Source organism: Magnolia sinica, chromosome 9 (genome assembly GCF_029962835.1).
Source record: "Magnolia sinica isolate HGM2019 chromosome 9, MsV1, whole genome shotgun sequence".
Lineage (NCBI taxonomy): Eukaryota > Viridiplantae > Streptophyta > Magnoliopsida > Magnoliales > Magnoliaceae > Magnolia > Magnolia sinica.
Genome location: NC_080581.1, coordinates 15,000,522 through 15,024,104, shown reverse-complemented (window position 1 = coordinate 15,024,104; position 23,583 = coordinate 15,000,522). Strand labels below are relative to the sequence as shown.

The window sequence follows — 23,583 nt, the reverse complement described above, 5'->3', positions numbered from 1 at the left end:
CTTTATATGATGTATGTGTTTTATCCACGCAGTCCGCTCATTTTTCCAACTCATTTTAGGGCATGAGCTAAAAAATGAGATTGATCTAAAGCTCAAGTGGACCATAGGAAACAGTGGGGATAATGACATCACCGTTGAAACCTTCCCAGGGCCCACAATGAAGTTTATTTGTCATCCGAACCTTCCAAGGGTCCACAGGGCAATCCATGCCAGGCCCAAGTGTGGTTCGAATCATCCGTTGCCACCTCTAATCTCAGTCCAATCTTGGGTCATCAGCTCATGGGCTGGACGGCTATGTTTCGCCACAGCCCAGTTCCCATCGTACAAAGAGCTTTTTTAGGGTAGTCTCGCGGGCTACCCAACTGATTCTGAGGGTTTATATCCAAACCCACGCTCTCGTTTTAGTCTCTTTCGGCTATGTGAGGAAAGGAGAGAGACTAGCAGCGTAGAAACAGACGCCTGCGGCGCTGGAAAATCCTCCCCTCTAATCGCCTTTTGCCGACCCAAAACCTCTCTAAAACCCTAAAATCTCAAAACCCTTTTCTGATTTAATGGCGAAGATCTCGATCTTCCATCAAGAAGTGAAGAAATCCGGAGATGGGTTTTCGATCCCAGCTCCCAAAGATCCTCTTTTCCAGAGAAGAATCGAGTTCCATCCGGCTAGGAAGGCTTTCTCTCCTTTCAGTAGTAATGGTGGTGATTTTCATTTGGAAACGCTGAATCCAACGAGTTCGGATTCTCAGCGGCCCGGTTTGACCGTAGGTGGGCAGTCGGTCGGGGCAGGGAAGAGATCGGACGGTGGGGGTGAATTTTTTGAGAATGGGTTGGATCCGGAGCTAAGTTTCAGCATTACCGTCCGGAGAATTGTAAGCGTTTTAATCGATTTTGATTTTATTGGTGATATTATTTAATTATTAGAGTTTTGATTTTGTTTTTTCGTTGTTGTCTAGTTTTTTCTACAGAGAATTTTGCGGGATTTGATTTTTTGATTTTTTGCTTTTTAGGTTTGGTTTTTGAGTTCTTTTCTTTCTTTTCTTTTCTTTTCTTTTTCTTTTCTTTTTCTTTTTTGTAGAGAATTTTGTTGAATTGTTGAGTTTTGATTTTGGTTGAGAATTTAATTCTGTTGTTTGGTTTTATTTGGTTTTTAAGTGTTATTTCTGTGAGGATTTGTTTGGGTTTTGATTGATTTTGGTGAATCTTTATTTGGGTTTTGTGGCGTACTGTTGAGAAATTTTGTGGAGAAAAATTGTGTGCAATTTTTTTATATTTTTTTATTTGATTTGGGTTTGGTGTTTTTTGATACTTTAGAAGGATTCGATTGAGTTTTGTTCTTTTTTGATTGAATTGTGTTTCTTCAATGTGATTTGGTTTTGTTAATCCTCAAAAAAAAAAAAACAAAAGTGATTTGATTTTGCTTCCCTGAAACGGAGGATTTTGTTTTAAATTTCTCTCTCTCTTAATTTGAGCTTGTTGTTGGGGTCATTTTTGCCTTACAAGAGTTCTTCTTCTTCTTCTTCTTTATAATTGAGTGTTATGAAGCACTAATTTGTTGGATTTCTTTTCTTTTATAATAGAATTTGAGTTAGATTTCAACTGCTGGTTGAAGGGTACTTTCTTGGGCGGTGTCTCCTTTTTTCTTTCTGGGATTTTGGTTGGTTTTGGAGTAAGATATTATTGGGATATTTTTATTGGATTTTCTTTCTTTAATTAAAAAAAAAATTAAATTTTTATTTGGGTTTCAGAATATTCCTGTTCATGCTTTTGAGCTTAACCATTGCCAATTTCCCCTTTGTGGTCGCATGGGACAGTTGAGCTGGCACGCATCATGGGCATGATTCTGTTGGTATGTGAGCAGTGTATGGTAAACGTGCCTGTGGGCTCCTAGCTATTTTCGTGCAGCCAATGCCTTGAGCATGTCTTCCATTTTTCTATTGATGGCTGTACATGGGAGCGCCACTGTGCTCACTGTGCTTATTTGGCATCTCATTCTCCAGACCCTAATTGTAACCCCCCTTTGTGGGTAGTGCGTAATGGTTGTGCTGACATGTAACATGTTGGTGTGTAAGTCGTGTTCGGTGAACATGGATGCTGGCTCCCTGCTGTTCTGTACAGCTAATGACTTGAGCATGTCTTTGAACATGACCCTCGTGTGCAACTCATGGTTTTAAAAATCATCTCAGTCATATTGGTTTCATTGTGAAACAAAACGAGTCACTATACAGGGACGGTACCGAAATGGACCGAGAAATGGACTGATATGCGGTGAGCACGTGGGTTTCAGTCCCTTGGTGAGTTGCGCTCCGAAAACACTAATTAAATACATGGTATGACTGATGCACCACAGTCATGCCTGGCAATTGCCCCTCCATGACCCAGCTTTGCTTGCCTTTGTATGGGGTGTGCATGTGATAGTTAGGCTGAGGACTAGTATCCTGTGGTAGTTCTGTCAAGGGTGTGATGTTAATGTGAGCCTCTGCCATCGCTAGTTTCCAAGAGTTCGCTTAAAATAGGAAGGTCGATGTTTGGTTGACAGCCAATAACTTCTGCCAATCTACCTTTTAAACTATGCTCGAATTGCTGGCAGGTGTCTAAGATGATGATGGTGATGATGAAATTTCAATTTGGGTTTTGGCTGCTTTTTTTTTTTTCGTTCCCTTTCTATGTGGGGCTAATTGCCTGTTTTACAGGGTGCTGGTTTGGCTAATCTTGGGAATACTTGCTTCCTCAATTCAGTTTTGCAATGCCTGACTTATACGGAACCTTTCGCAGCATATTTGCAGAGTGGGAAGCATAAATCTTCTTGTGAGTTTTAATGTTGCTCTATTTTTTGTTCCTTTGGTATGTAGGTGGTTGACACAATTCAGCAATATTTTTAGGAAGATTGGAACCGGTATCTGATTTATCTGTTCTGATCTAAACAGTTATTTGCTTTTGAGAACTTATCTTTATCAATTTTATATTGGTTAGATCTAGGTTCGTAAGAAGAGCAAATTGCATGCGTTCTGTCGAATCAAGTAGAAATGACAAGGACTAACATTATTTCCTAGTATTCATAATGTGGAAGTAGCCCTCAAATTCCAGTTTTATTTCGAGCCAAAATTTGACATTAATGCAGTTCCAATTTGGAGTCCAGACGCTCTGTATGAATGCTGAGAAGAAAAATATGATATGGTTGTTTCCTTGCTATTACACTCTTTTTTTTTTTTTGAAAGATAACTGATTATATTAAAAAAGGAACAGAACTACAAGAGAGCTAGAATCTGCTGAGGGAGCAGAAGCTAACTAGGCCTCAAGAAAGGCTAAATCTACATCTTTAAACACATCAATATGGGAAGCCCATTCAGCGACCAGACATTTAACATTGGAGGCCACTAAGTGAGAGGGCTTTGATTCATTTCGGAAGCAATGGCTATTTGTATTTGTCCACATGGCCCACCAAGGCTAAATCTACATCTTTAAACACATCAATATGGGAAGCCCATTTAGCGACCAGACATTTAACGTTGGAGGCCACTAAGTGAGAGGGCTTTGATTCATTTCAGAAGCAACGGCTATTTCTATCTGTCCACACGGCCCACCAAGTGGCTAGGATCACCATCCGCCATAGCTGAGATTTCAATTTGCCTATTCTGACTAGGGCTGAAAGTCGAGCGGGTTGGGTTGGTGCTCAACCCTAGCCCAACCCAAGGTTACTATACCTCAACCCCAACCCAACCCAACCCAACTTCGGGTTGGAAATTCTCAACCCAAGCCCAACCCAAGCGGGCTCGATCGGGTTGGTCGGGTTGATACATGCTAATATTTTCGTTATTACATTAGCCTACTATATTTCCATATATGCCTTATTTTTTGTACATGATTTTATTAATTATATATATAGTTATTTGTCACAAAGAACTTTATTTTTTCTAAACAAACAAGCTCAAATATAAGACAACTACTCATGTAACACTCAAGCATATCAAATTTCAAGTATTATCAAATATTAACAAGATATCAATTTTCAAATAATATCATAAGTAAGAAAGAAAATACAGTAGAAACTATAAAGACAAGAACATACCTCCAAAAAATAGAAGATCCAAGTTGTACATATATGATTACTTTTGGAATCAAATAGTGGATATCTCACATAAGAGACATGTTGAAAATAAGTCATCAATATTACTAGTCATGTGCATTTTATATTTCATGATATGATTACCAAAAAAAGTAAATCTTTACATGTGTTGAGCGCATATGCTGATCATGACTGTGAAAAATATCAAAATAATTTCAAATGCAGGGAAAAAAAAAGAAAAAAGAAAAAATCAAACCAACCTTTGTATGATGGAGAGAGAGAGAGAGAGAGAGAGAGAGAGAGAGAGAGAGAGAGAATAATAGATTGATGATGATACATAGTTACATACCTTGTGAGATGCTCTCTTTCTTGATCACTCTCCGGCGCAAATGAGCTCTTTGACTCCCTCTCTCACTCGTACGCTTGAATTTATCTTTACATAATAGTTTGCCTATTACACACCATGACTTTTAGCATGTGAAACTTCTTGGGGCCCCACAGTGATTTAGGTTTTACATCCACACTGTCCATCAATTTTTACATATCATTATTGAGCATGAGCCCCAAAATGAGACATATCCTAAGCTTAAGTGGCCCACACACGGAAAGCAATAGGGATTAAATGACTATCGTTGAAAACTTTTTAGAGCCATAGAAGACTCTGATCAACCTGATATTTATATTTTAACTTATTCCAAGTGTGTGTGATATTATGAACAGGTCAGATGGAAAATTAGCATCAAGCTCGGCCCTATGAAAGTTTTAACGATAGTTTGTTCAATCCGTATTGCTTTTTGTGGTGTGGTCCACTTGAGCTTTGAATTTGCCTCGTTTTTGGGGTCATGCTCTAGAATGATCCATAAAAATTGATGGATGGTATGGATGTAAAACAAAAATCATTGTGGGGCCAAAGAACTACATAAGTTAAAAGTCATACGGTGGATCACGCAATTAGGATAGAAGTTACGCAGTGGGAAGCGGATCGGCTACTCAACAGCTAGTGGTTGGTGTTTTGTGGACCCCAACATGATGTATGTGTCTCATCCATGCCGTCCATCCATTTTTCCGAATAAATTTATGCTATCGGCCCAAAAATGAGGTAGATCAAAATCTCATATGGGGCCACACAGTGTTGATTGAACTCCCACCATTAAATCTTAATATTTTCTTGGGGCTATAAAAGTTTTGGATCAAGCCGATATTTGTTTTTTGCCTTCATCCTGATCTGTGTGACCTAATCTACAGGTTTGATGTCAAATAAAAATTACCGTGGGCCCCGGGAGGTTTTTAATGGTAGATCTTCAATCACTACTGTTTTCCCATGGTGTGGTCCACTTGAGATTTTGATCTGCCTCAATTTTGGGTTGATGCCATAAAATCATCTGGAAAAATGGATGGATGGCATGGATGAGACACATACATCATATTGGAGTCCATAGAGCATCGACCATGGCTATTAGGAGTAGCCCATCCGTTTCCGCTGCCGTTGAGCATGCAAACGGATGCGGAATTCCCGATGAAAGACTTCTGCAGGAAGTTATGTGCAAGGATTCTGGGTGGGGCTCACTGCAATGTTTATTAGGAATCAAACCCGTACATCTGTTTTTTGAGTTTATTTTAGGACATGTGACCAGAATTAAGATGGATCCAAAACTCAAATGGGCCACACGAGAGGAAACAGTGGAGATTAGTGACCACCGTTGAAATATTTATATGGCTATAAAAGTTTTGTAAGTCTAAGTTTTTAGTGTTCTTACTGATCCTAGTAAAAATGACCTTATATGATCTAGTAAAAATGACGTTATAAACGGTTTGGATGGCATATAAATATCGAGGCAGAGCCTAGAAAGGTTTCAACGGTAGGAGTTCCTTTTCCCACTGTTTCATCTTGTATGACCCAGTTGAGTTTTGGATCCTCCTCATTTTTGGTTCAATGTCCTAAAATGAGTTAGAAAAATGAGTGGATGGGTTGGATTTCTCAAATACATCACGGTGGACCCCACATTACATCCTTGCACAGGATATTTATGCGAAAGGCTTTCGCACGTTATCCATGCGAATCCGCATCCCACGCAATCTGGGAGAGAAAATTCAGACGCATGAGAGAGAAAAATCCCGCGCGGTATGGAAGAGAGAAATCCTTCCTTGGAAATGGATGCGGTTGATTTATTATATTTATTATATATTTATATTATAATTATCAGGTTCGGGTTGGGTCGGGTAACCCGAGACTTCAACCTGAGCCTGACCGAAATTTTGTTGGGTTGGTGTTTCTACCGCCCAAGCCTGAAACCGAACCCGACATATTCTGCCTGAACCCAACCCAACGTCGGGTCGGTCCCGGGTCGGTCGGGTTGAACCCGCTTGACTTTCAGCCTTAATTCTGACGCCGTGCCAAGCTTTTAAGAGCAGGTCCATGTCTCTGGGAAAACACCAGTTGACCTTGAAACAAGAAAGGATATCTGTCCAGATGGTGTAGATGAATGGGCAGTGAATAAGCAAATGCTCCACTGTTTCTTCCGCTTTTAGGTAGCAAATGCAGACATTAGTTAAAATCATTCCTTTTCTTCTAAGGTTGTCCACTGTAAGAATTTTCCTATTCCCAGCAAGCCAACCTATTACACTATTAATGGCAATGCAATTCAATAATGTCCACAAACACATCCCCCGTGATCAAAGTTAACGTTTTTCATTTTTCTAGTTTCTAGTTGAGTAGACGTTCTATCCTACCTCATTTAATTTTTTTTTTAAATTATATTGTGTTTGTTATCTTTCATTTTTCTTTTGTTTACAAATATTCAGTCCACATCATATTTGTCAGTAATTGGTCTTTGTAATTCTTTCAGTGATTGACATATATTTATACAAGCACAAACTCTGTCTTGTCATGCTCCAGCCTCAATGCATATATGATAAGGTGTCTTGTTGACATTCTTGCAAATTTATTGATTGCGATCTACTCTGATCTTGTTTTCACTTCTCATGGATGGCATTTTCCGCTTCATTCTAGGTTACAACTAGGGCTGCATTGTCTCTCAACCTTTAATGAATTGAAGCATTTCGAGCCTTCATTCGGGATCCTTCAAGGTTTTGAGCAAAGAGTCCATTCCAGTTTACTCAAAAGTGACCCAGGCATGTGCTTGGGCCTCTTGGGCCTATTGTGCCTCACCTGATCCCTATGTGAGGCTTTTACCATGGTGTGTGTCTAGGTGGCGCTTAGGTATGTGCCTAGCGTCTAGCGTTTGGGTGCACCTAGGCGCACTTGCGGTGCATGCTGCTTTTTACGAGAAGTGCCCTTATGGGTACCTCATTTATGTTGGTTTTTTGGTGTTTTACACCTAATAAGGGTGCAAAATAGATTAGAAAGAGCTTTTAAGCTCTATTTCAATAATTTCTCTCATTTCTATTGAGATTAAAGCTTGGGATATCCTTCCCCCAAATTTCAACAACTTCTCTCATTTCTTTTTCTTCTTGATTTCTTTCTTCTAATAGTGTGTTAAGGTCATCAAACTTCTTGAAAGCAATTTGAGCTTTCATAGATGTCATACAAGAGATTTAAGGTGAATTGGAGATTTTGAAAATTTCAAGGATTTTGGCAAAATTGTGGTTTGGATTGGTGAGTTTGCGGGATTTGGAAAAATGGAAAATATAGGGGAAAAATAGATAATTAGGATCTAGAATTAGGGATGGGTAAAATTAGGAATATGGGGTTTGAGGTGAGAAGAATTGAATGCTAATAACTTCGATTACTTAAAAAAAGTCAACTTATATATATATATATATATTTGTTAACCACAGGAGACTAGATTGTGAAAACCGTAACTTGTCTATTCCATTAACAATAGGGAGAATATATAGAAGAGACGGGAGATTTGTAGAGATTTGGAGAGGCCCCAATGATAACCACCTTTAACAAATAAGGAAATTCCTAAACTAAGTAAACCTCAATGATAACCACCTTTAACAAATAAGGAAATTCCTAAACTAAGTAAAATTACTTCAATTTGCTCCAACATCCCCCCACAAACTCAAGTTGCCCTGAAAGGAGTAGCTTGAGTTTGAAAGGTACATTGAACATTTATTAAAAAATGAAAGAAAAATTCAACGTAAGGTGGCGACAAAATGACTAGTAGTATGAGACGAGCATACACTTTTCAAGACTTCTAGGATGTGAACAATTGGCACTTTCAATGGCTGGCGAATGATCTAGAGGCATATCTGGTGCTAGTATTTTGAGCATTGCTGTTTAGGTGGGTACACACTTTAGGTTGCTAGGAGTTCAACCATTGGTCTTCCGGATGTTTAGATAGCAAAGAAAAAAAACTTGTTATAAGACTGATGGGGTAATGGGGTCCAGTCCATACACCAACACAAAAAAAAGGACCAATCCAAATGCCCAACACAAAAACAAGTTCAGTCCATATGCTCGACACAAAGAAGTCCAGTCCAAAACGCCGGCACAAAACTGAAACACATCTTGTCAGGCCTAATATGGAAAAGTACCTCGTTGAAGGTGTATGGAGGACGAAGTTGCACTCACATTTGATGACAATCATATATAGTCAATACCTAAAAGCCCAAAGCAATGCCCATAACAAAAAGCAACTCCAAAACCCAAACAAGTTGCCAAAAAATCAAGCCAGCCCACGAACCCAAATCATAACATCCCCAATACCCAAACATGTCTTAAAAGGAACCTAATTCCAAAGACCCAAATACCCATAAGAAAATCTTAATCCAAAACTTGATTAGTAGCTCAGAAAATGCTTTCCAATTATCAAAGTATTGTCCTTTTTTTTTTCCCCCCTTTCTACTTTCTTTCTACAATAGTCTGTATCAAAATAACAGATCCAACCACAGATCTGGCAGTGAATGGTGGTTTGGTCTCACTGCAATGATGGGAGGCAGTGGAGTTTCGAGCAGCAAGCATGGATCGCTAGTGCCAGACCTAGTATCGAAAATGGTGATGGAGAGTAGTGATGGGAAGCAGCAGAGGTTCAAGCAACAGACAGGGTGGCAGATAGTCTGGCTAGTAGAGGAAGTCCAAGGCTAACAAAGGAGGTTTATTTGTAATAGGTTGTAAGAATTGCCTAGGGAGATTAGAGGATGCCTCTTTACGGGTAGGATAGGATTTTGTAATATTCAATGTAAATGAAGTTCACTTGTTTTGTAGTTTCTCTTCGAAGGTTTTGTAAACGCTGAGTAGAAAAAAGTTGTAATGTTTTTCTAGCTGTTTTGGTTAGGTTGTAGGTTCCCCCGTATGGCTTTTTTTTTTGTTTTTTTTTAAAGGGACAATTGAAATTTTATTAAAAGACCCCTCAAAAGATGGGGAAAGAGTACAACCCGACACTAGGACAAAAACCAAGAAGAAAGATTAGTAGATTTCGTTGCTTTAACATAGGAGGCCCAATGCGACGCAACAATTTTCACTGAATAGATAACGTCTTCAAATGAAGGTTCCTTGTTATGAAAACAACAAGTATTCTGAGTTTTCCAGATAAATCAAAAAGATTCCCGTCGCGATAAGCCATCAAATAGCATTCCGAGATTTGCTCATCACACCTCCATGCCAAGCTTGCAAAAGATGATCAACTGGCTTTAGCATGACCCAAGAGATTTGAAAGAGAAGAAAGAAATGCTCCCAAACTTTCCCGGCAAAGCTTGGAAAGTTGTAATGTTTTTCTAGCAGTTTTTTAGGGGTAAGGTTGCAGGTTCCCCATATGGCTGGATTTTCATTTTCCCAATTAATAAATCCCAGGTGGAAGTCCCCACCTTTTAACCCAAAAGAAGAAGAAAAGAAAAAAGGTTGAATGGAGAACATTGTTGTCGAATCGCATATGCGATCATGTGCGATCGCTTTTTTTTTTTTTGAAAAATTAAATACATTAGGGAAAATTTCAAAAAAAATGTAAAAAAATATAAGAAACTGAGGAGAACTTTTCTAAGTTAATAGATAACTAATTTTACATATTTAAAATACATTTGAGAGAGATAAAATCAATTAAACATCAAGTCATCCACATTTAACAATATAGTTAAACAGGAAGTAACGACAAAATCAACAAGCTATTTATTTATTATGGTAGAAATTCAACAAGCTATCTTCCTTGAAACTTATAAGTGCCTGAATCTTGATCTTCCAACTTCCAAGAGAGGGAATGTAAGAAAGAGAGAGATTAAGATCACTTGGAAGTAGGAAATACAAGAGAGAGGGAGATTAAGGCCACTTGTCATTAAGAAATGTAAGAGAAAAATAGAGTAAGAGAGTTTTGGAGTGAGAATATTGCAAATGGAGGAGATTTGGATGCCTTTTTATAGGCAAAATGTTATTTTTTTTTGCAAAAAAATAAAAATAAAAATAAAAATTCAATGTGCCATGGCCAATATGCAATCGCATATTTTCGCATATGCAACATATATGATCGCATATGTGCCATATCGCATATGCGATCGGCATATGGATATGCGCATATGCGGTCGCACATGACAACAATGATGGAGAAAAGGTTGCAGGTTCCCCCATTTGCCTTTTTTTTCCCCCCCTTGACAACACAGGGCGTCCCCGCCCTTTTTGAGGCGAGACTATTCCCTGCGGATGCACACAAACACCCGCAACGCCATATGGCTGTTCATTTTCCCAATTAATAAATCCCAGGTGGACATCCCCACCTTTTAACCCAAAAGAAGAAGAAAAGAAAAAGGTTGAATGGAGAAACCATGATTATTGGGTTTTTCTTAATCATCTAGGTTGGGGCTCCATTTTATTAAAATTGTTTTTAACGTTTCAAACTGGTGCCCCATTTATTTATTATTATTGTTATTTTTCATATCGGTGATTTTTAATTAGTTTATTATTATTTTATGCATCAGCCACTCAATTTGGTGGAAATCGGACAAGTCGTATTAGTTTCGGTATGTCATACTGGTTCCTGAAATGCAGTAGTACACTCTGAAACCAGTGTATAAAACCATACAAACCTCATTTGTTGCGACTTTTTTCTGGTTGACTGTAGATTGCTTGCTCTGTAATGATTTCACCACCCCTTTTGCAGGTCAGTGACTAGATGGATGCCACAGTCTAATCCACTCGCTCCTGTGATATTGCCTATCCACATGGTTATCCACTAGTTGAACAGCCCAACACCGCACATGTTTGCCACATGTACCATCATGGAGCTACATAAATCTTCTATGACATGACCTACATACTTGCATTTGTCTTTGTAATATATGTGCCACTTTGGCAGGCCATGGCCTTAGCCTATGGGTCTCCTTATTGTTGGTCGGAACTTGCCATTTAAGACATTTCTCAATTCATTATGTCGTTACCTAGTAAATGAGAAATTCACTTGCAGTGGTTGTTTATGAATCTTGAGCTAATTATTTTCTTTTGGACGGTTGGACCTCTACATTCTTGCTTATTTTTATAAGTCATTCCCTTCCCCTAACCTGTCTTGCTTTAGACTTCAAAACAATCATGTCAAGCGGTGGGAAGAGGTTTGTGAGCCCTATGGCGAAGGGGGAGCAGGCTTGAGGAAATTGGAAGCTATGAATTCCATGTTGCTTGGCAAATGGCTATGGCGGTTTGGTACGGAGATGGTAATCTTTGGAGAGGTAATAGCTAGGAGGGAATTGGATGACTTTCTAAGGCTCTTAGAGCATCTCTGCAGTGGAGAGGTAATGGCTAGGAGGGAATTGGATGACTTTCTAAGGCTCTTAGAGCATCTCCGCAGCGTCTGCCCATCTCTGGAATAAAGAGAACTTCGGCCAGTTCTCAGTTAGTTCCCTATATAGGTTGATTCTCGGGTCTCCTTGAGGAGAGCATGTTTGCCACAAAGCTTTCATTTGGCATTATGGTGTGGGAAGGAACAAGGTGCTCATGGTTGATAATCTTCAGAAGAGGAAGATGGTGATTCGTAATTTCTACATAATGAGTATGTAGAATGTGGAGTTTGTTGATAATCTCTTTATCCATCGCCCCTTTGCTCAGGCAATGTGAGAAAGTTTCTTCACATTATTCACCGTATTGTGAATAATGCCAGCATCTATTGAGAGCTTCTTCTTGGGTTGGCATGGGGGAGGAGTTGGGAAGAAAGGGAGGATAATTTGAAGACATGTTAGCAGGCATTTGGGATCTATTGGGTGAGAGGAATTACCAGTACTTTACAGCTGAAGCAAGCGAGTTTAGTAGGTTTTTACTAGAGCAGCTTAAAAGCTTTTGGCGAGCATTCTTTCTTCTTCTTTTTCTTAGTCTGTAATCTGCTTTGTTTTCTATTGGGCTTTGGCCTGCCTTTATAAGATTGTTACCTTAAAAAACTAAATTCAGCCAGTGTTGACTGTTGTTACATCAGCATCTTGTATCTGGGATCTTTTCTCGGCGTAATTGGGTTTTTAGTGAACCAACCAGGAAACCCTTCTGGCCTTGCAGATAGCAACATTCCTTGCTTCCCTTTCCTATATATATATATATATATATATATATATATATATATATATATATATATATATATATATATATAGGGAAAAGGTTCTATGGGGTCGAGCTCATGGGAACTTCCCATGGGGTTGAGCTGTGTGGGCCCCACCATGATGCGTGTCGACCATCAACACCTTGCATTTGATGGGTCCCCTTTAAATTATGGGATATCCCAAAAATCAGCCGTATACGGAACTCAGGTGGGCCATACCATCTAAAATCATGTGAAAACATGCCTAAAACATATAAAAGCACTTGGTGGGGCCCACCTGAAATTTGGATGCATCTGAAACTTGGTTTGACCCCTCATCCAAGTGGGACACACATAATGGATGGGCTGGATTTGTGAACCACATCTTGGTGGGCCCAACAAATGATTATGAATGTTTTAATGTAGGGTAACACCTCTCAACTTTTGTACGTGGTGTGGCCCACACAAATCACGGATTGACTTGATTTTTAGCCCGAGGCCCACCATGGAATGGTGCATCTGACTGATGGGGTAGATGTTTGACACGCATCACGATGGGGCCCACACAACTCAACCTCATGTGAAGTTCCCATGAGCTCGACCACACAGAACCTTTTCCCATATATATATATATATTCATGATTCTATCTAACTACTGCAACAATTGTTGTAAAATGTGATTTTAGAAGCTATAGTTTTAAGTATAATTACTTGCGTATTTTAGCTGATGTCTAACTAAATTCTCTATTATACCTAACCTGTGGATGGTTTATGTGTGAGTTTGATAATTGATTATCTTTGATCTGTGTTGTGCGAAGCGTGAGTGTTTTATTATCTTTGCAGTTGGCTGTTTGGCTTTCTGAGATGCATAAACAGTTACATCATGTTGCTGCTTGTGTAGTCTTTTTATGTTGATTGTGGTTCACCACTTGTCGATTCCATTTGTTGTATGGCTTTCTGTAAAATCGATTCGCACAGTTTACATTGCAAGCTTTCTCAAATAATGCTTTGGTCCAACTTCGCTTCAATATGGATTTGTGTAGGCCACACTGCTGGATTTTGTGCATTATGTGCTATCCAGAACCATGTCAGAGCTGCTCTAGAATCAACTGGGAAAATACTATCACCTCTTCATCTTGTGAAGAACTTGCGATGTATCCTAATGAATTTTTATTTTATTGAAATCCATTGCCTATATATTTCTCTGCAAAATAACAAAGGAGTTCAAATTCTCCACGCTTCGTTTATATTCATTATAAAACTGCTCTAGTGGCCAAGGGAATCACAGTTCCTTCAGAAAAAAAAAATATTCAGTTTGTTGAGACTCCCTGAGCATGCATTGCTGGTGGTTTGGTTATCACGATCATTGGTTCATGGGGCTCACTGTGGTTGGGGTATGCTCTGAAATTCTCCTAGATTAATGTCCTAACCCTTTGATTGGTGGCCTACAAACCTATGTTAAAGAAAAAAAAATACCAGAATGTGGTCCAAATTCAATTGACAACTAGGCCAAATAGCAATTGTTAATATGTTCTGATCAGGGAGATTTTTGTAGCACCCCCATCCACAATGCCTCATTCAGACCACAATCTGGATTAGCTAACTATGGGCCCCAAATATCGGAATTGAGGCCATGTTTAGTGAGGCTAGATGGGTACCCTATGTCTCCCCTCAATGATGGTTTTAAAGGTCAGTTATGATAGAACTGTATTGTAAGCATATCGGTCAGCCCCATTACGCAGTATGGTGTTGGTTATGAAAAAAAAGGAGCTGTATCAGCCTATCTGGGCCAATATTCCAAGACTCGGCACAACCATAAAAGCGTCATTTTGATTTTCAACTTTGGCATCAGCATCAATACGGCGATAATGAAGGCCCTATTTTGATTTTTTAATTTCAACTTTTCTTTCATTTTCCACTTCTTCCTTCATTTCAACCATGGGGAAAGCTTGGAAACTAATTTTATACTAGATCTAGGCCTATTTTGAGGATCAGAACACAATATTTGAGTGGTATTCAATGCATCGAAGTGGAATGAACCATTTTGAGAAATATTAGAAAAAAGTATAAACCATCATTGTATTAGAAAAAAGTATAACCCACCACACCCCCTTCTTTCATCTTCTTTTCATTGCATTCATATGCAATGGGCCCTAATCCAGCAAATCATCTTGGTTTATGTTCAATTAGGTCTTATGTGGTTGATTTTCAGTAGGTTGAGCCTACCGGAAGCATTCTTACTAGAGAATGATTTGATACACTGTTGAATAATACATGTTAAAATGACGATGACAACAACAACAACAACAAAAAAGGGAGAAGAAAAAGAATAAAAAGAAGAAGAAGATAGACTCTTGTGTTTTACATTTTTTCCCCCTATTTTCCCAAGATTCTTTCGTCTTTTTTGTGCAAAAATAAAATTTCCACTGTACAGGCCTGTGTTGCCTGATATGCCCCTTATCATATCGTGTTTGGGCCTGACCAGTATGCTCATTAATACCATATTCAAAATGTTGCTCTCCATAATGGTTCTGGGTGACATAGAAGCTGTGATTCTTGACTACCTGATCAGGCATATCTAGGAATTTCCGCAATGCTAGACAGGAGGACGCACATGAGTACATGGTTAACTTGCTAGAATCAATGCACAAATGTTGCTTACCATCTGGAGTGTCAAGTGAGTCCCCTAGTGCTTATGAAAAAAGCTTGGTCCACAAGATCTTTGGTGGTCGTCTCAGGAGCCAGGTAACATTTTCAGATTTTGTAATAAAATGACTTTGGAACTTTAGATGAGGGATTTGATGATGCTCAATCAAGAGAAACAACATGTTCTTATTCAACCTAGTAATGGTTCAGGTTGGTGCTACCTTTTGGTAACCTAAGCTGTTGATTTGGTGGGCCCCTTCCTGGAATCCAGCATGCTCTGATCTCCTATATCAAATTGTGATAGCCATCCAATGAAAATGGAATGGTCCCAATAACATGTGTCAAATTTAGTGGTTGGGTCATATGATGTGGGAAACTTTGGGGAATTCCCTATTCTCAATGTGGTCCCATCATATGAGTGATTTGGATTGGTGAAGGTGTGGCCCCACGTACATTTGTTTAGGGCTGAACAGACGCTCCACTGAGCAATTGTGTTCCTCACTACAGATTATCCTCCCTGCACTTATTCTTGGATGTTTTTTTTTTTCCTTTGTCTCACTGTCCAACATGTTGAAGGTGAAATGCACGCAATGTTCGTTCTGTTCCAATAAATTCGACCCCTTCTTGGATTTAAGCCTTGAAATAGTAAAGGCTGATTCGTTGAGTAAAGCACTCGCACATTTCACAGCCAGGGAGCAGTTAGACGGAGGAGAGAAGCAATACCAATGCCAGCGGTGCAAAGAGAAAGTCAAGGCCCTCAAGCAGCTTACTATTCACAAGGCCCCATATGTCCTCACCATTCATCTGAAGCGGTTTGGTTCACATGTACCTGGACAAAAGATCAATAAGAAAGTTGATTTTGGCCCTACTTTGGACCTGAAACCCTTTGCTAGTGATCCACGTGTGAGTAGACCCTTTGTTGGGTTTTTGCATATTGCTGCAACTCACCTTGGTGCTGTTATATTGATTTTTGCTCTATTGATTTTCTTGTAATTTTTAGGAAGGAGATTTGAAGTACACCCTTTATGGTGTTCTGGTTCATGCTGGGTGGAGTACCCATTCTGGCCACTATTACTGTTTTGTACGCACATCAAGTGGAATGTGGTATTCTCTTGATGATAACCAGGTACAGACAATATGACTTTGTTTGGATACACAAGAAAAAAATTCTCCTTTTTCTTTTTTATTTAAAGGGTAATGGAGAGAGTTATTATTTGTGACTGTTTATGCAATTCAATTCAATTGTGCATCCAAATGCATCTTATATCTTTGTCCACCACTGTTTTTATTCTTTGTAATTCCTCTACCCAAGGTTCCAGCAAAAGCCGGCCTGGGAGAAATGCAATAGGATGTGCATGAATGCACTTGCAGCCACATGTGTCATTGTGGAACATGTGTGCAAGATCCAGACTGGCCGACCATGTAGATCCTTAACTAAAAGATCAGGACATTTCACTTTTCTAGCGGGCCACATGTGTTGGATGTTGACTGTTGGTGATTTTTTAAAACTATCCATAATTTATGAGCCTGTGTGAACCATCTGTTGAGTGGATTGGCCTATTTTTAGACCTGCATTTACAATTTTACATGGTGAGGCCCTTCTTAGCATCTCGGATGTGTGGTTGGATGCATCATACTGGACATGCGAGCTGAGACTAAACTTGCTTGAGTCATATTGGCAAATTTGCCTTGCCATAGACAAGCTATTAATGCCATTCCAATTTTATTTTATTTTTAAGAATATCAAGGCAGTACATGCCATTATTACTAGAAGTCATGCTACCATTCTGATATAATATAAGTATGAGAAAATATTCTTCTTCTTCTTCTTCTTTTTTCCCCCTGAAAGATAACCGAACTTCTATTGAAAAATGCCAGAAGGCAAAGAATACAAAAAAGGCAAAATTACATTGAAGCCCCGACCAACTCGACCCAATCGCTATGGTTGGGGGCAACCAAACTATTAACCCAATCTAATACATCAATCCTCACCCTCCTAAAGACATCCACAACTGACTTGCGGCCACCCCAGAAGATTGATTGCTCCTCTGACCTCCCCCCCCTACAAAGTCCACAAGATTGCCATTAGAACCAACCTCCATGTCGCCTCATCTTTTCTCCGTTCTCCTCCCCCATGCCACAGGAGAAAGAGCTCTTCGATGGACCTCGGACATGTGAAAATCATTTTTGCTACATATCTTTGTTTAAGAGTACAAATTTAAATATTCCTTTTGCATGCTTATGAAATTGATTCCTTCGTTTTACATCAGATGTGTTCTTCTTGTTTCGCAGGTTGTACAAGTTAGCGAGAGGACTGTATTGGAACAAAAGGCCTATATGCTATTTTATGTTCGTGACAAAAGAAGCTCTTCTCCCAAGAAACCACTTGATGTTGTTCGTAAGGAAAACATGGCGGTAAATGCTACAGGAAACAAAGAGATTCCTGTTTCTGCTGCCTCACCCTCAAAACAAACTACTCAGAATGGCAAGATGGAGAAAAGATTTACCTCAAAATGTTCTGATTCTATAAGTAAAACGGATACATTGACCTCACAGGGTCAACCTTTTTCATCCCCATGCACTTCCTTGAAGGACTCTGTATCAAAGAAAGTGTCTGCTTCTCAAGCTAGTGGCCTGGGTATGGCAGAAAGGCTGCAACAATTCGCCCCATCAAAGGACCCCAAGTTCGACCCTTCATCTAGGGACTCTACACCAAAGGAGCCTTCGTTGAAGGATCCTTCTGTTTCGGGAAATACTACTGAGGGCCCATTGACAGAAAACGGTTACAAGACTACTTCTCTTCCTGATGATGCCACTGTTGCAAAGCAGAGTTCCAAAATCGATCCTGGAAGTGTGCATCGTTCCTCTGATCATAATAACAATGGATCTAGCAAGAATTCAAGTGTTCTGGTTGCTCCACGAAATGATCAGAATGAGTTCCAAAACACATCTCTCACTGAACCGGTTACTGCAAATGGCAGGTGTGAGGTAATTATTTCCAGTTCTCCTACTCGAGCTCCTGAATTAACTGATGGCCTGTGTGGACAGGCAGGTGAATCCTAATATGTTTGGATTTCATATCAACCCTAAGAAAGGCCATTGAATCATTCAAAATGTTCTGGGCAGTAGCAGAAACACTTGGAAGATGAGACCTTTTCACAGTTCATTTCATCTCCCAATTGAAATGAAATGTATAGATCCATTCTATTTGATTCAGGTGGCAATTGCTGCATTCAAACATGACCTTAAGTGGGTCAAGCCCAGTCCAGGTCAGGGTCATCCCTGGTCCATTTCCAAGAGCAGATTGGCCAACTTCTTTAGACCCACCTCCAACCTGATTAGAAGTTTGTCAAGCCCCAGCATGAACATTTTATTAATGCATGTTAATGATATTATGTATGCGCATGAACACATTATCGCTATCATGACTCTGCCCCAGCTTTGCCTGACCTGACCCGACGTGGCCAACCTGACAGGCCAATGATGTGACCGAACTAGTGCTGCAACTTGGGTGGGTTGGGCAGGGTTGAGGGTCAACTCAAGCTGGACCTTATCTTAGCACCCAAACCGCAACCCAACCTGACCCGAATTCCAACTCAAGGTACCCAACCCGAGCCCAACCCAAATTCCTCTATACTTGACCCAACCTGACCCAACCTGATTGGACCTAACCCAAATACGCGTGATTATTTCCAACCGACCTAACATTACGAAATTTGCTCAACCCAAACCCAACCCGATTTCAAATCAGGCTAGTATTTTCCCAACTCAAACTTGGGTTGGGTCAATCGAGTTGGTTTACCTGAACCCAAGTTGCAGCCCTAGCCAAACAACCCCGGCCCGAGCCTTGCTGTCAATGGGCCAGGCCTGGAGACCTGATGTGCTGGCCCAATATGTTGATGCCATCAGTATAGGGCAATTTGCTCCATACTTGACTCTGTTTTCCCACTTTTGCCCCTCCTGACTGTCAATACTGTGATTGTAAAGGGATTGAGGAACTCAGCATGTACAAGAGTCACTGATCCGAAGTCCGAGAAAGCTGAGGAAGCAAAGCTGTCAAACCCAGCAAGTGCTGCAAATGGTTGCGTTCATGAGAAAAATCGTGATGCAACATGCAAGAAATTTAAACAGGTAACTGGCAGCTGAGTAATGTGAAGCATGGTGCATGTCCCCCCTTTTCTATTAAGCTATTGTGTTTGACATAACAAACTATGACTTCCTCTCTTTGTTGGTTCATGTTTTGCCTTTCCAGAGTGGTGATCTTCTAAATGGTAGCAGCCCACATGACACACTGTGCCAGTCCACTGGAGAAAATGATACGCAGCTGGAGGAAACCATTTCAATTAAATTATCAAGTCAGTCTGGCGATGCAAGCAGCACTCTTCAGAAGAAGGCTATTGACACAACATGTGCAACACTTAAACCAAAAAAACTCTTGAAATTTCGTACTGTCAAGTGTTTACACTTTGGCCCAAAAGGACTCTTTCTTGCATCTTTAAGTCTTCGGAAGAGGAAGAAGCACAAGCGAAGCAAACGGCGGCACAATCTAGATAGCAGGAAGCTCATCCAGAAGGCCTTAATGGAAGATTCCATCTCTAGTGATCAGGGGACATCTACGTCTGGGAAAGCTGGGACAGTCGATCATGGCTCAACCCATGTTCAAGATCGACAGCCTCATTCTGTTTTGAACAATGGAAAGAGTCATGGAATTGCGAAGGATGTGACCGACTGCAATGGAGGTTTTTTGCATGGTAAGGAAAGAGGTCCTGGTGAGAGAAGTGGGCCCAGCAGTGCTGTGCTTGCAACTGATGAACTGTCAGAAAAGAGCTTGAGCTCTGCCACGAAGCAATGTGATTCAAGAGAGACGGATTTTCAGGGGAAGAGAGGATCAATTCAGCATGGTTTGATGAGTATGCTTACTAGGGGCTTAGAAGAGGTCACTGGTGGGTTTCCTTTCGCACATCATTCTGTAATTTCTTTTTAGTTATGTATTTTGTTTCTGCTGTTTACTTAGCCTGATTTTGAACTTTTTTTTTTGGTTGTGTACAGTTGCACGTTGGGATGATATAGAATTGCTGACATCGGAGTTTCACAAATCAAATGATAATGGGAAAAGCAACATTGGTTATGTGCTCGATGAATGGTAAAACTCGTCCTACTTAGCTAGACTCTTCTGATAGTTTTGCACCAAAATGTCAATGACTTACCCTCCTTGCATGTGGTGCTGAGCTAGAGCCATATAGACCATCCATATTGTTGGTACCACTGTAGATGGAGCATGTCTCTAAGATCACACTGATCAAGCCATCATAACGACCCATTCAATGTGCTATCGAATGGATGGTTAATGGTAAAATAGTGTGGGGTCCAGATTCGAAGGAAAAGATCATATGATTAATATTATCATCTCAGTGCTATTTTTCAGTTATGCTCCTTCGACAGTTGGATCAGCCATTTGGACAGTCTGGATTGTCACACAATTATGCCGTGTGTATTGTTGAATGGTTGCCACCATTTTTAGAATGGTGCAAAGATGACATATGAGTCCAGCCCCTTCCTAGTTCATTTCTGCCATTTATATAATTTTTTGGATGTTATTGACTCATTCAGTTTAACTCTCATGTATCATTGATATGATCAATGAACCACTATGCTATTGAGTGTCATAGGGCCTTAGATAAGAATGATTGGAAAACACATGGTTAAAAGACTTGGCAACTCAGAAAAGCTCGCCTTGTCTCGAGTTGAGTCACGACTGACCTGAGTTGGGCGTGAATCAGCCCAACTCATCCAAGTCACGGTAAATCACTCATTTGAATCATGGTGTTGAACCGGATCAGGTCTGAATGAGTCTGAGTAGATTTTGATGACTCTCTTCCAGCTCATCTGAGTCTCAAAACCATGGAGCAATAGGATTCACAAAGCTGATCCCAAATTGTTCAGATGGCAACTCTAGTCTTAAAACCATGGAGGAACAGGATTCACAAAGCCAATCCCAAATAGTTCAGACAGCAGTATGATGATGGCAATGATGATGTATTGTATCAATCAATCAAGCGGCGTTATGGTATTCATTGAAGTTGTTTCAAGCATGGTGTTTGTCAATTTGGGAAAGATGGGGGATGCGTTTTCCTCAAATAATAGCGAGGTAAGAATGGCTACAAGCCGCTCGCTTGAGATTGGGGCATTAGTAGTGGGCAGATTCTATTTTCTGAGCCGCCCCAGATGCACAACATATCATCCAAAGAACGAAACCAATTACAGCTTTCGGGGAGTATATCGAATGGTATCTAAGACATTCTTTAGATCTTTAATGAAATAGTTTCAAATATGGTTAGCTTCATATAGCAAATGAATATGCAGTAATGTTATAGACCATGAAATGTAAATTATCATGATGTTCATGAAGCGCTTCAATTTAATATTAGCTTGGTTTGAGCAAGGATTCCATGTAAGATGTGAATAAACAGTATACTTGTTATGCATGGTTGTTTGTGTTTTGGGTCATAGCATCTGTACATGCCCAAAATCACAATGGTTTGATTCTACACCAAAAATGTGAAAATGCAGTATTTTGGTAATACTTCTTAATTTCAAGCCCCCACGCAAATTTAAGTATTTGGAGTTTGATTTCAATCAAATCATTGGAAGAAATTGATGTATTTTGTGTTTTTTTTTTTTCCTTTAATTTTTCTAATGCTGGCGTTTACAACGTTATAGGGATGAAGAATATGACCGGGGGAAGAGGAAGAAGGTCAGGAAATCTGCCCAATCTTTCGACGGTTCAAATCCATTCCAAGAATTCGCAATGGAGAAAGCTCAAAGGAAGAAGATAAAGATGATGGATCGTATCAGTGCCGGAAACCGACCTTTCAGGATATGAAGGTGGGAGAACGATATTCCCGGGATGTTGTATTACTCGAATGAGATCGATGGTCCTTGCTGCAGAGAAGACACTACTGCAGGCGGTTTCTTGAATTTATTTGGGTGGTGAAGATTGTAACACTCTGAGAAGTTTTGGAAATAATGCATGTATGCAAGTTTTGATTTTAGCGGGAGGATAGATGGAGACTTATGTTTTGTATCTATTTTGGTTAGGAGAATGAAGCATGGGGAGATCTGATATTTTTCTTTTTATTTCTATTGTAAAGGATGAAAAAGGACTGAATGGATGATGGTGATTATGTATATGTTTATGGGGCCATGGGACAAGTGATGGCCCACCCAAGTGGACCCAACACATAACCTTATTTTACAAGCTGGAGCCTAAGATGGCCCAAGTGAACCTCAAGTGGAGCCAACACGACCCAAACAGACCAGAACCAACACAGGGAGCCAACTTGAACCCAACCTGGATTCATCTATACTCAACCCAGACCGACCAAAATACAGTGGACTATTCCCAATCTGACTCGGTTTTGCTCAACTCGGAAGGCAACCCAATTTCAAATTGGGTTGATGCTTTCAGCCTGACCTGAACTCGGGTTGGGTCAATCCGGTTTGGGCTGATCAGAGCCCAAGTTTTGAGCCCTACTAACTGGGTCTGAACATTTAGGCCTAACGCACTTAACATGATAGCCTGGGGCTGAACCAAGCTCATGATAGATGACTCGAAAAGTTCCATGTTGTCTCGGAATTGGCAGCAAGTCAATTGAAATCAGGGTGATTGAGCTGAGTCATGACGTGACCCAAGACTGAGCGGGAAAGACCCAAAGGCACAAGCAGAACTAGTATTTTGGCCCATAAGCAGTCGGTCTGGAGCTATAAATGCACCGGGCTCGAAATGATTTGAAGCGGTTGGGGAGGTTTAGCTTGGATCTTGATCAGCCCAACTCACATGGAAAAATGTTCCATCCATACATCACTTGTAATTAAGTTACTTGTAGATTGATAACAATTAATAAAACTTTATAAGCATCCAAACAGTACCTGAAGAATTTAAAATTAGCCGGATGAAAGTAGGAATATAGAGTGCAACTTTAATAGCGATAGGAGTGGGAATACGAAATTAATTAAGATTGTTGACTAAGAAGTTCTATGAAATGAATATTTTGGATATCTCGTGTCAACTAATTCATGTACTTGAAGAAATTGAGAAGAAAATTTCCCTGTATTCAAGTGAGAATAAATAGAGATGTGCCTTTGGAGTCTTATGCGATTGCCGTGTAACAGTCAAACCAAAAGTAAGAGTCATGTTTTATGAGGGAAAATGTATGAGGATGTTAAGATGGGTGAGTAATAAGACAGAGTCATGTTTTATGAGGGAAAATGCATGAGGATGTTAAGATCGGTGAGTAATAAGACGGAGAAATATATAATTAAAAATAATTGTACTTGAGAGAACTTAAGGGGGTGTTTAGATCATTACTTAAGATAAGCTACCTATGCCTCAAGCAGCTAATCTTGGTTTCTACTTATTAGATTGAAGTG

General features: G+C 39.9%; 1 protein-coding gene across 2 annotated transcripts; it reads left to right on the top strand.

Annotated features, from left to right (window-relative positions):
• Positions 1-399: 399 nt before the first annotated feature.
• Positions 400-22,341, top strand: LOC131256970 (ubiquitin carboxyl-terminal hydrolase 23). Of its 2 annotated transcripts, XM_058258091.1 has the most exons (11): positions 400-866; positions 2,688-2,802; positions 13,551-13,661; positions 15,080-15,252; positions 15,730-16,056; positions 16,154-16,279; positions 17,446-18,141; positions 19,141-19,284; positions 19,406-20,096; positions 20,203-20,296; positions 21,874-22,341. In XM_058258091.1, the coding sequence occupies exons 1-11, from the start codon at positions 552-554 to the stop codon at positions 22,034-22,036; spliced, it is 2,955 nt and encodes a 984-aa protein (XP_058114074.1). In that variant the 5' UTR covers positions 400-551; the 3' UTR covers positions 22,037-22,341. The 2 variants fall into 2 exon arrangements, with proteins under 2 accessions (XP_058114074.1, XP_058114075.1); XM_058258092.1 differs by lacking the exon at positions 19,141-19,284.
• The last annotated feature ends 1,242 nt before the right edge of the window (positions 22,342-23,583 follow it).